The sequence below is a fragment of the Larimichthys crocea genome, chromosome III (assembly GCF_000972845.2).
Source record: "Larimichthys crocea isolate SSNF chromosome III, L_crocea_2.0, whole genome shotgun sequence".
NCBI classification, from domain to species: domain Eukaryota; kingdom Metazoa; phylum Chordata; class Actinopteri; family Sciaenidae; genus Larimichthys; species Larimichthys crocea.
The window spans coordinates 28,967,642-28,981,205 of NC_040013.1; the positions used below are offsets into that span (position 1 = coordinate 28,967,642).

The 13,564-nt window shown below is 41.5% G+C and overlaps 1 protein-coding gene across 3 annotated transcripts in view; it reads right to left on the reverse strand.

The window, feature by feature from the left end:
- ank1a (ankyrin 1, erythrocytic a) overlaps positions 1–13,564 on the reverse strand; it is a 100,982-nt gene that overhangs the window by 39,546 nt on the left and 47,872 nt on the right. For 2 of the 3 annotated variants that reach the window (XM_027278087.1, XM_019275198.2), the window contains exon 3: positions 13,032–13,124. In XM_027278087.1, the coding sequence (XP_027133888.1) occupies positions 13,032–13,124 (93 nt within the window). Of the gene's footprint in view, positions 1–2,642; positions 2,851–13,031; positions 13,125–13,564 lie in introns of those variants that run through there. The other variant, XM_027278088.1, reaches the window with a different exon arrangement.

The window sequence follows — 13,564 nt, forward strand, 5'->3', positions numbered from 1 at the left end:
CTCGGGCCTCCATTTCTGCCTTCATCTCTCAGGCTGCTTGAAGAAGATGAGCAGGCAGCGGGCTGTTTCCGGCTACCGAGATGTAGTAAGTGTAGAGTCAGTCAGACTGAGACCCGTGGGAGCATTCAGCTATGGACACATTTACAGGAAGAAAGCGTGCAGGGCACTGGGATTACACTCTTACATTCCCCCACTCAACACTGTCTGTCTGTATGTAAATCTGTCTGCCTGTATGCTTCTATTCCCCGTACGTGGCGAAGCGTCTTGTCCCATTTTTACTATTTACTTTCTCACACTCCCAGCCTCCCCCTCTCTGTATCCCACTGTTTGTCCCTGCCGTACTCATTGATTGTCTCTTTATATCTGGCCCTGCTGCAGCCTCTGCGCTTGAAGATGAGATTGTCATGGTTATTGTGATCTTTTGTAGGGGTGACAAAGAGGGTGAAAGCCATAGGGAGGAGATAGGGCTTGGAACCTATGGAGGATAGGATCAAGATATGGTAAATATCCTGTGTTTTACTGCACAGTAACAGTAATTATGCAGAATATAACCGTTTCGTGGGACAAAAAGAATATATAATATATAAGGTGTACATAGATTTAGTCCAGATATTGGACTGACCTGAAATCTATATCAAGATACTGGATATTTAAACTTCATGTAACCATTAATAAAGTTATTGATCAACTGCTAAAACAGCTACAGAAAACCCTCAGAGGCGTAGAAGTACTTTTTTTTGCAGTAGTGAAAAGTAACTAAGTACATCAGTAACTGCATTCAAATCAAATTTTAGGGTACTTGTGTGTTTCTAATTTATGATACTTAACAATACCGTGCCACAACATTTTAGAGTTTTTTTTTTACTTCGACTGCTACTTTCAGATTAAGATTTTACCAACAAAATGTGTGATGAGTTTATTAAATACGTTTTTGTTATAGATTAAATTATCCAACAGGATATTAAAGTCACAACATTGAAATGCTACTCACATGTAAATGCATCAGTAATAATAATCCAATGTATTATAAAGAAATAATAAAACTCTGATAGGGGTTACTCTGTATGATGAGTACTTTTACAGAGACTTTTACTTGCTGCTGTATTGCTATTTTTAAGTAAAGGATGCAAATACTTCATCCACTACTTCTCACTGTTATTCTCAGCAAACAAAGATCTTTTAGCTGTTTAAATTTTTTTTTTTTTTTTTACTTTACCAGTTAGTCTGTTTACTTCCAAATTTCTCTCTTATCTTTGGGGGGAACTAAAAATGATGAAATACTGCAAGAAGTGAGAAAAACAACAACAACCACTGACAGCATCGTAAAACTGACTTCAGTTTGTCGTCAGGGAGGGAGGGATAAACTATAAATAGGTGCATTTCTACAAGTTGCATCATCTACAGTAAAACCTCACAACCTTCTTCTTCTTCATTTATTACGCCAGGTAAACCGGGGTTGACACAAAATTAGCACTCACCAACATCCTGGCAACAGGAAATTGTGAACATGTGCCCTGTGTTGCCATTACCTCTGCTAGTTCAGTAGATTAAATACTCTATAGTCTTCAGTGAAGCCACGCTAAAAGAATCTCATTAATCGACCCGCTAATCAGTTTACTGACCTCCAGTTTACTTACCACAGCTAATCCTGGTAGACATCCTACAATCTGAACATCAAATAGAGGAACAAATGAAGTCGAAAAACAAGATTAAGCAGGAATACAGAACACGATACACACCCACACATATACGCACTTACACTAATCTTTGACACACATGCATCACTCTCAAAGATACTCAAGCTCCCTCCCATGTTGCTGTGGGAGGCTCAGGCTGATGAGTTTGATCAGGACAGGTTATGTTTGGGTCTGTAAGCAATGACTATCTTCTGTGTTTTAAAAAAAAAAACTCCACCAGCTTCTTAAAACCAAAACAAATGAGTCTGCATTTCACAAGTGACAGATCACTTTCTTATTAAGAAGGACCTGTTTACATCTCCATGACCTGTATCTCTTTTTCTCTTTCTTGCTCTGCCTTTTCTCTCATTTGTCTTTGTCATTACTAAAGACGAGGGCACATCCAGGACTGAAAAACAAGAACAAGCAGTGAAAGCGGAGCAAGGGAGAAGTCTCCAAAACAGTTTATGTGGACGGACGCAGGAAGGAGAAAGATACTTAGCGAGCGGAGAGCAAACGCAGAGAATTAAAAAAATATATAAGCTTGAATAAAATGGACAAATAGTAAGTACAAACACATCAATATTCATGTATTAGAGGCAAAGTAAAGATGAAAGAAATGGATTTAAGGCTGGGAGCAACGCCAGCGACAAAATTATTGGCCCATTACTGTCTGATGTGCAAGGATAAAGACAGGGAGCAATGGCAGGTGCATTAAATCTGAGAAAATGCAACCAAGGATTTTTATGAACAGACCAAAACATTGCAAAAAAAAAAAGAAAAGAAAAAGAAAAAAAAGAGGGAGAGAGTGACAGCAATAAAATAAGAGTGATAGAGAAGTGTACAGGTGGAGGAGAGAGGTAATATGAAGAGACAAGAGAGAGTGACAGGAAAAGATATGAAGTGAGAGCTTAGGAGAAAGAAGGTGAAGAGGAGACGGAGAGCAGCAGAGATGGTGGTACTCACTCCACAAGTGACGGTCTTGACTGGCATGCCTGTTGGCCCTCCACTCTCTCGTTCTTTATGTTTTCTGTTTCTCTCAAACACACAGCTGTCTTTTCTGTTGCCCCCTGCGAGTGCTGTGGTACAGGGCACGTAGACCCCCGTCCAACGTAAACACGATCACACACACACACACAGACACACACACACACACACACACACACACACACGTCCAGACACACACTTGAGTAAGCATGGTGGGTGGAGAGACTAGGGAGGGTGGGGGTTGAGGGGGCCCAGGGGTTTATCTCTGGAGGAATGCTGCCTGTATCTAAAGACACACATTTCACACTCAGCCAAAAACAAATGGGCACCCCACACTCTCACCCTGGCTTTCCTGACTACATCTTAGCTAAACCTTGGCTACTTTTTCAAACTTAATTTTTCAACCTGCTTCACTTGTTTTCGCCTCAAACTCCTTTCTTGCTTCCTCCTTCATCTCTATCTTTTTCTCACCCGTCTTCCACCCTCCATCACACTCTATGTTCTGCTCTCCACCTCATCTATCCTCTCCACCTTTCAGGTTTTGTTGCACCCCAACACTCTGTGTCACCCTAACTTTATCCCTCCTTTCTCCTGTCCCTTCTTCCCCACACGTCACGCCCATCTCTGTGTCTCCTGTATGTTTTCTGACAGCCAGACAATCATTTTCTTTCACGGACCAGGCAATACCAGAATAGCGTAGAGTTACTGTGGAGAATGGGTGTGTTTCTGGGGTGTTTTTTTCTCGGAGTGGGTCTGTTTCAGTCTGTGAGGTGACTTACAGTGACAAAGCGGCTAGCGGGGGGGTTGCTGCCACCGCCCCGTGACAATGGGCCAGACACACGGGGTGGGGGGAGCACGGAGGGGCCAGCCTCTCAAAAGGCCCTGCCTCTTTTAATAAAGCGTCCGTCATTCCCTGCTTGAAAAGGCCTCCTTTTCTCTACCTCTCCCCTCCTCTCTCCCTCTCCTGGCTAAATGCTGGGAAAAGCACATCGCTGCCAAAACCATGCAGAGAGATAAATGCTTGTAGGAGAGGAGAAGGAGGGGGCAATGTGGAAAGAAGGATACGGACTACTCAGTGCCACTGGACCGTGACCTGGGCAAAAACATCACGTGGGATTTCTCTCCTGTCCACAGTATGAAGTTTGGACAGCGATGAGAGCTCCGCTGCCAAAGAATGTGAGGCAGGGGAACACGGACACTAATGTCCATGAAGACATGACAAATTATCCTGTGGTCTTCTGCGAAAAAGGGGACTGCAACTCTTCCCTCTGACATAAAACCTCCTTTGGCTCAGCCAACTCAACTCTGAGGAGAAGAATGATAACTTATCAGATACTAATTGATAAAACCTCCTAAAGGTGTGGCAGAGGCAAGTGAGTGATGACGGAGGCTTTCTCTGGAGGTGTTTATCTAAGTGGCGTGGAGTCATGGCACAAAAAGAAAGATGATGATGCTAAGATACTTGCTGCTATACTATGGAAAACTCTTGCAGGGGCAGGGGTCTCACTGACTATCACAGTATGTTGCAGGTCATTATAAAGCATATAGGCCACACTCCAGTTGATTTAGGTTTGGGACAGACGTGCCCTCTGCACCCTATGTCGAGCCCCTCTTGTTTGCAGGATAAAGGACTACAGCTGTCCACGTGTGCTGCTTGTGGTGGTTTATTGCCCGTGTCCTGATGTCTCAGAGAACAGTGGCTAGAGTTGAAAAGGTGGGGGAGGAATCAACATAAACACTGATAGTCTGTCAGCTGTCTTTCTTCAACCTGTCACACTCTTGGCCCTTGTCTGGCCTCTATTCCTACTGCCTCTTAGACTTAACACCAGACAGACGAAACAGGTATACATTTATGGTCACTGCAGGTCCAAATTCCATGTTGCAATGCTTCCAACTTTTCTCGATGCTCCAATGAACCAAATTATCAAAGTTTCTGCATGGGAAGCCAGCTAGGGATCTGCAGGCTGGTCAGTTTCTATGGGGTAAAAACATGAAACTTCTTGTGCAAGTCACCCTGCTGAACAAGATCCTCACTGCCAGGTGAAAATTGTGTGGTAGCCAAAGCAAACAGGTGCAGGGTTATAAATTAAAGATAAAATATACCGTATACTACGTGAGCTTTCAATTTGTCATAATGGCCCTCTAGTGGCAGAATGATGCTCTGCAGTATCGGCCTGCAGCAGCTTCAAAGAGAGTATGGGCTGGGTCCTGCTGATTACTGCAGCCCTGGCACAATACTCACACTCACACACATAAGACACATTTTCAACTCCTTATCCTGTGCTTCAGCTCTTGAGCTACATTACACTTGCCAAGTCTCTGACAGAGTAGTTTAACTCTGCATTAACAGCAGCAGGTGTTAAATGTGCCTTCACTTTGCAGGCAGACTATATATCACGTGTCAGAGCACACGTTCTGGCTCAGTCTTATCATACATACAGTAGATAAAAAGATGCTTCAGCAAATGCACATGCCCCTCAACGTGACAAAGCCAGACTGACCTGTGGAAGACAAAAACAGGGAGTCAGAAATACTCAGACGAGGGAGGAAGGCAGAAAAGATGAAGGCAATAGTGGAGAATGACAGCAGTGATACGTCAGTGCAGAGCCAAGCTCCCATTAATCTTCATAAGTGGAGAGGTAGCGATGGGGAAATACAGAGTGAAGATGTGCAGGAGGAGAGAGAAAGAGTATCACTGTGGACAGAATATGTCCCCACAACTCTTCAGGTCTCCCTCTCTTGTATGAACGCAGTATCTGGCACTCCCTGGAAACACAGACTCATAATTTTAAAAACTCTAAACCATCAGTCACAACCGGGCTTGAGTCAGCATCAGACAGGATCCGAGCAGCTAGAACGTAATTCAATCAGTCCTTGTTAATAGATGCAGAGCTGAAGTGGCCCAAGTTTTCAGACTCTATTCAGACCTAATGTACTGTCCTGAAACTATGATATACAAACTGCACCTGCCACTGTCGACATGACTCAGTTAAAGTGGGACATTATGTGATTCTATTAGGATTCCCACAAGAATAAAACTGTACTCTGTCCTTTGAGGAATAAGTACAACAACAACAAAAAAATCACCCTTTTACTGTTACAAACCATCTGGTTACAAAGTTCTGGGTGCACATAAATTTTCCTCAACCAGCCTACTTCTTATTTCCTTTGACAGCTTCTCGCTTTTCGTGGATTCACTGACAATCCTCAGACTACATGCCTTCTGAATTCAGTATGCAACAAAAGCGATGGCGGCAGCATTATTGGAAATGTTTTCCTTGACAGAAAAAATGAGGTTAGCATTCCTTACTCAACATTTTCTTTATCGTACATTAAGTTATTGAGCGAATCCCATGTGAAGAGAAATGAGAAGAATTGATATTTAGAGGGCACGGTGGTGCGATGGTTAGCACTGTCACCTCACAGGTTCCTAATTAAAAACCCAACTGGAGTTTTTATGTGGAGGTTTGCATGTTCTCCACATGTCTGCATGGGTTCTCTCCATGTACTGCGGCTTCTTCCCACAGTCTAAAGACATGCAGGTTATTTGGTGACTCTAAAATTGCCTAAAAATGTTTATTTGTCTATGTGCCCTGTGATAAACTGGCTACTTGTCCAGGGTGTGCCCTGCCTGTCACTTAATGCCAGCTGGGATAGGCTCCAACCACCCACGACCCTGATAAGCGGTTACAGGAAATGGATGGATATTTGGTTCCCTAACACTTTAATTATGTAATGATGAGTTGACATTTTTGTAAAGAAACACCCTCTCTTGGTTGGTTTTAAAAAGGTCTATGTGCTATTAACTTAATTACAGCTGCATAGTGTCAGATTAGATTGGATTTTCTGAGGCCGATATTGATATTTGAAACTTAAAAAGTCAAACAATTGATCAGTCGATACTGAATCGATTTTTATCCATTAAATTAGGTAATTAAACTTTATGGACTATATATAAACTAACTGAAGTATAATCAACAATTTGTGAGGTAGGGTGTATTAAATTAACATAATTAAAAAAGGTCTGAGCAATGATTATCTTCATGTATTGACAAACACTTGTTTCTTTGAATGTGATACAAGCTAGAAGAAAGCTTTATCAACAGATTGAGCTTCAATTAAATCTCTGTCCTTACTCAGCCCATTGTATATGCTAATGGATTTATATATATCATGATAAGCTAAAATCAATAATCAAATGATGCTGATGCATCAATCAGGCCATAGATCTCTCACTTTAGCAGGCCATTGGACGATAGCTGTAATCTGCATGACTCTTGACTCTTGACAAGAAGTAGTTTTTTACTCAAACAAATATATTTTACTGTCTTTCCGCATTATATTATTCTCGGTGCATTCGGTCTTAAATCTGCCTATATGCCAGTTTACAGTACGTTATTACCATTTGTGTGGGCACAGTTGCATTTCCAAACATTTATTCCAGCTTGTCTCAGTGCAGCACCGGCCTCATTTCTCACCGTAAAGAGCGGAAGTGGTGAGGTAACAGGCCCGGGAATGAAAAAGATTAAAGAAGAGATGGATGGAAAGAGCAAGAGGTTCACGGAGCAGCTGAAAGAAGGGAGGACGTCTCGGGCAACGGTTGCGACTGTGATGATAAATAAACGTGCTTTGGGAGCTTTAACTGAACGCATGCCGCAGTGGATGTGTGTACAGTATCTTCTTCCACAGTCTTGTTGACAGAATGAATGCATCTTCATCTGTTAGACTTTGCTGAGTCAGACCTCCTTCCTCCATCCCTTCCCCCTCATTTGCACACACCTTCATCATCATGTTAGCTACAATGAACCGGCAGAGTGGCTGCCTGCAGCAAAGAGGGATCATACACACTTCAATGTGTGTACGGCACTAAATTAACAAATAAATCCATATTTGATGTATCTACCGTGCTGCTTTCCGCTTGAACAGTTAATATCAGCTGTCTCAGGGGCCAGATGCTGCGCTGCCTGCCGAGATTGACGTGTTAATAAATATTAAATATAAGCAATTAAAGGAGATGCTCTCATCAGTTAGGCAAGGGCAGTCAAAAGAGAGATTATAAAACTGACTAACTTATAAGACTGTCAATTACTCCACTGCCTTACGCTGCCTCACACGCAGACAGATTCAAACACACACACTCATGTACGCGTCAACGCACACACATTCACCTACAGTGCAGTACATGCAGGTGCACGCTCACTCGCATTCAACACACACACACACACACGCATATGCAGCTCTCAGCAACCCTCCGTATGCAGGCGTACGGTTCAGGCAGCGGTATACTCAAACTGAAAAAGGTCATGCAACTTGTCGTCCGACCATGTGGGGAGGCAAATATGTTTATTCCCTTCTTAAAATAAAATCTATTTTATATTGTTTTCTCCCTATCTAACACAACCACCACTCAAACTAGGAATCTGTATCTTCGGTCTCACAGATTTGTTTGAAAATGTTTTACTTTCTCTCATAAATCCTGTTTGTGGTGGGCTGCACTTTAATCAAGTAGGATTTCCAGTTACCTTACAGTCCATAAGAATAACCGTTGCATCGATAGATAGATCATTGGTATTGGTAACATACAGAGATTTAATGGTTGTGGGTAGCATGAAAATAAAATACTATTATGCCATATTTAAAGGCGCCTAAATGCTCTGCAGGTTCTTATGGATATGACCTTTGAAATTTCAAATTAAAAGCACATTATTAGAAGGTTCATCTGGTGAACTAATAACATGTAAAAGTAAAACTGTTAGGCCTAAAATTACTGATTATTACTTTTACTTTTTCAAATTAAAGATTTTAAGTAAATCTGTAGCAAAACACATTAAAAAAAAGGTACAGGAAGCTTTAGATATTTTCTAAACTGAACCTGCATGATTGGTATTAAGGAAAGCAGATACTTGTGAATCACTGAGTAGATCTGTCTTGGCTATTGTTCACAGTTGTTTTAGATTTCAGCTCTCTATTCGCAGATAATTAACCAGGTAATCATCACAGCTAATGTTGACAGGACATTGGTGAAACTGTACACAGAGGCAGTCTTGGCATGAAAGATTGTCCATCGCAGAAGAGTTTTCTAGAGCTTTCAGATTTTTTCGACCAGCACTTCTTTTGGAGTATACTTGCATCTTTACCATGCACTCTGCGCATTCACCTAAAACACGTGCACATGCATGCATGCACATTGATTGTTGCTCATTTTGTCTCTCTCTCTTTTTTTAATCAAGTAAAAACACACATGAAAACTCAAATTGATGACAACTAAGGTGCCTAAGATTAGAATATAAAACGAAATTGTTTAAAACTGAAATAAAAAAAGGGTGAAGTCACAAAAGAGATGACTTGAATTAAAATAAGTAAGATAGTGGTAAATAAGTTGGTGACTTAGGTGGTAGACAGAAAGGATCACAGGGGAAAAAAAGATACTAAAGGTAAAAAATGGTTTCTTTGAAACACTGAGAGGAAGTTTAATGTTTTCTTCACATTGCCTTGAGGTAAAATAAGTGAATCTCTGCTCAGTTTGAACTGGTAATATCCATATTTCATAATCCAGTAACCTGTGTATGACAAAAGCAACCCATTGTTCATTTCAGCCTGTTATGGGCCCCTTGTCACAAAGCCACAGACTTCTTTATTGATGTAAAATGTGTTTGAACATGGTGTAGTGAACCTGTTCTATAGGTGTGGTCTGCATTTATAAAGCCATTTAGGTTATAGTTACTTGGGATGGCTCCATTGAAAGTTTTCTTTGTAGGCCATATTGTTCCCATGAGGTGTTGCACTGTTGCGAAAAGCCAAAGAAGATCAGTTCTTAATGGGTCAGCAAGACGAGGAGAATCCTGCTCTCCTGTCCTCTTCCTAATGTTGGTATCTGGCCAACTGAGACATTATAACACGACTTCTGCAGTTTTGAACAATAGGGGATAAAGCCCCTTCTACCTTTAATCTGTATTCTGTGAAGCTGGTATCAATAACCCTGGGACAAAAATGAGAGTTACAATATTTGAATACGCCATGGCCTTTCACATGTAAATTAAACTCTGCCCCCCCTAGCCGAAACAAATTACAGCCAACTGCTGGTGGCTGGACATGAATGGGCTTCCTAATGTAGTCTGCATCTACAGTGGGCTGGGGAGCAGCTGGAAAAGAGAAACTGAGACGGGGGAGAATTTATGTGACAGTGCAGAGTGTGACAGTTTGCTTTTTTTTCATATTGAGTCTGCCATGCAGCCGCACTGTGACGAATGGGGCTTGGCTCCCTTAGCATCTGTCTCCAAGGATTCACTGAGGGGTAATTAGAGCTGTGGGATGATAAGGGATATTCTCCAGGCTCACTAACTATTAATGGTGGCAAAGGGGACAGACCCTTTACACAGACCTCTGACATCTTACAATTCTGTTTTACAGCAGGGGTTGTGGTGGGACGGAGCTTTTGTTGAAGCGTTAGATTTTGGTGTAAATTAAATCAGCCCTCAGGGAAAGAGTCATGGTTTGTGAGACCAGTTTGAAGACTACTGAGAGTCCTCAATGATTTATGTCACCAAGCTGCTGACTGAAGGCTCTGCATTATTCTGAATTGGACTTGCTCAGCTCGGACAGCTGAGAACAATAAAAGTAAGCAATAGAAGAACAAACAAGAGTGGTCAGACAATCAGGATGTAAACAAAGCAAGAGGTTGGTTAGATTTATTTGAAAGTGAATAAATGGTTAAATAATGACTTAAACTGTATGTTGTAAACATCTATCACAGTTTAGAGTGGATGTATTATATGAACCGAACACAGAAATCTAATATATCCAATCACTGGACTGAAAACTGTTTGCAAAATGCATAAACCAAAAGGTTTTCTCCTTTCCTAGTTTGCAAATAATTTAAATAACTTTTGTAGTTATCTGCAAACGTTTTACAATTACAAAAATCCCTGAAGAAGCCTCATGGATGAGAGGTGAAACATCTTCACAAATCTACAACCAAGTCCAGTTGCCCCAGATTTAAGCCTTTATGAAAAAAACGCTGAGTATTAATGAATATTAATGACTTTATGGGTGCAGCTACTTATGGTTTTCCTTCCAAATTAAAATAATGGGGCTAATCTGGTAGCTTGTCTACAACCTGTATGATTGTCTGACTGCTTTTGTTGCATTAATTACTATGTTCTCTGATAAATCACCTCAATACAGATGAAACGGTGACAGGAGCTGCAATAATAAACTAAAAAGTTATAATAAACTACAGTGTTCCTTTAAGATGCGGGACTGGGGTAATAAAAGAGGAAATTGTGCACTGCTGGCAGAAAGGGAGACTGTATCACTGTGGAGTAGACACTAGACACTATTATGCTGCTGTTGTTTTGCCAGAGCCAGTGAAGGGGGGACTGGGTTTCTTCAGGATGATCTATCACTGCCCTACTCTTTCTGTCTGTCTCTGGGACATACAAGGTGTTCATATACCTCTGCTCCCACTCAGCAATCACCGTGCTGTCTCTTTATCCACTGTACTCTATATTGTACTCCATTTCCTTGTCATTTGTGTTATTTGCAGTGAGTCCTACTTGCTCACCAAGCTCTTGCTGTTTGGAAACCCGAAGAATATTAAACTGGGTCTTTAGTCCCTGTTGCATTGAGTCTTTAGTTCTTACAGGTTGGTGTGTATAGACCTAACTAACAGATTAAGACAAATAAATCAAAATTCTCTCAGTCATTCACACAAAAGCTAAAAGAAAATTTTTAAAGAAAAAAGGAAAAGTACAATTGCCCAATGCACACGCATTCATGAGCATCACCGAGGGAAAGACAATACTCCATATTGTTGCGTGTTGGGTCAACGGCCAGGAGAACCTATGATTAATAATGGTTTGCATACGTATCCAGTTGCCCTCTATATGTTACCTTCACTCGGTGTTAAATGTGTTCACCCCGCCTCTTTTTTAGCCATTTGTTCTCTGCACTGGTTTACTTTGTCAGCTGAAAATGGTTTAGCTGAGGTCCAGTAAAGGTTAACATAATGATGCTCCAGAGAGTTTGGGAGCAATATGGAGATCGAGAGAGTAGATTTAGGAATTTGACATGAGAGCAAGGGGGGAGCTAGGATTGAGGGGAAATCATCATGGGCGAGTGTCGTCTGGAACAAGTTTCCCAGCAGCTTTATTGCACTTAGATAATCTCTCCTCCACTTAGTGGAAATGGACTCGAGATCATCTACTGTATTAGAAAGGTGCAATAAAACCTTTGGCAAACCTATCCCTAACTGTTTAAATAGATAAAACCAGACAGAACACAGGCACAGCACATGACAGCACAGTGACACAGGAAATACACTACAGCCACAGTACACAAACACAACACTGACACATCAAAGGCACGGGCAAAGGCAGGCTCAACCCACAACATCCACAGGCAGAAATACCACAATGGAAAACACACAGAAACACAGACTGAAGCACAGACACAACACAGACGGAGACACAGACGGACATTCAAATCACATCTAATAGTAAAACACAGAGTGAAGCCATGCACAGACGGAAATAAAGCATGCACACAACCACACTGAGAAGATTAGAAGAGGTCGACCACCAAAAACAGACACATCCTCACACAAGTCCTCTGTTTCCTTCTCCCTTTCACACACACACACACACACACACCTTGATTTTATCCTTAACACGAACACAGTGGTACAGATGACACAAGCATATTTTATAAATCAGAAGAACCCACAGGAAAAATACTTGGACTGTTGTCTATTATCACTACTGTGAACCTGTGTTGTGTGAAGTACTTTGTGTTGAAGCATACGCACACGTGCTAAAACTTGAGATATCAAAATCTATATTTTGCCCGTGGACTCTTGCCATGTAATATGCTCTGCTTGAGAACAGTAAATTCAGAGAAATCACAGACACCGATATATATATAAATAGAGAGATGTTAAATACTGATACAGATACACACTCATGTTATATTTAAAAATGTGAAACTAAAAACAAAAACAAAAAGAAAACGCAAAAGAAAAACAATCAAATGAAAACTTAAAAATCAGCATAGTTAGTACAATACGTCAAGCAAGGACAGGAACAAAGAAAAAGCTCCAGCCTGATCCCACGACACCTGACTGAATCAGCTCACAGCACAACAGCAACACTAGAAAGTCAAAGGAACCAGAACTACAATACCAATAAGCAACACACAACAAAAACAAGAGAGATAAAGATAAAAACAACAACAGCAGAGCAACAATAGTGACACACACTTTAAGTGACAGATACAAGATGGTCATAAATACAGAATATATATATATAAATATATATACATATAGATATATAGAAATAGGAAAAGCCAGATATACGTGTTGCAGATATTTACTTCATCATCATAGTGCCATACTCCTTGGCCATCCGGCATCTCAGAGCTCACACTACTGTCCTGATCGATTAGCCAGCGATGCACTGCGTGGGCCTAAAAGAACATACGACATAAAGACAGAGCCCAGTTAATCGCAACAGTGAGAAGCAAAGGATGGAGAGACAGGAGAGGAGAGAAGAGGGGAAGGGAGAGGTGGGGGAGAGGAGAGGAGAGGAACGGGGCGGACAGAAAACAATGGCAAGGAAATGAGAAAGATTCAAAGAGGAACAGGCGAACATTATATTGAGACACAGGTAGAAAACAAGGTGGGGGAGGGAGGGAGAGGAGGAAGAGAGCACCCACCGCCCACACCCTATCACATCCCACCAAACCCATCCCTCCCCGGAAAAAAACTCTCCCTGTGGGAAACAGGACAGGTTAGGATGAGTGGTATGAGTGTGAAATCAAAATGTGGCACGACACAAGGACATCACACATACAGTGATGAGCGCTGGGCAACGCCACACTGATGGCGATGGGAGGAGGATCTGGTG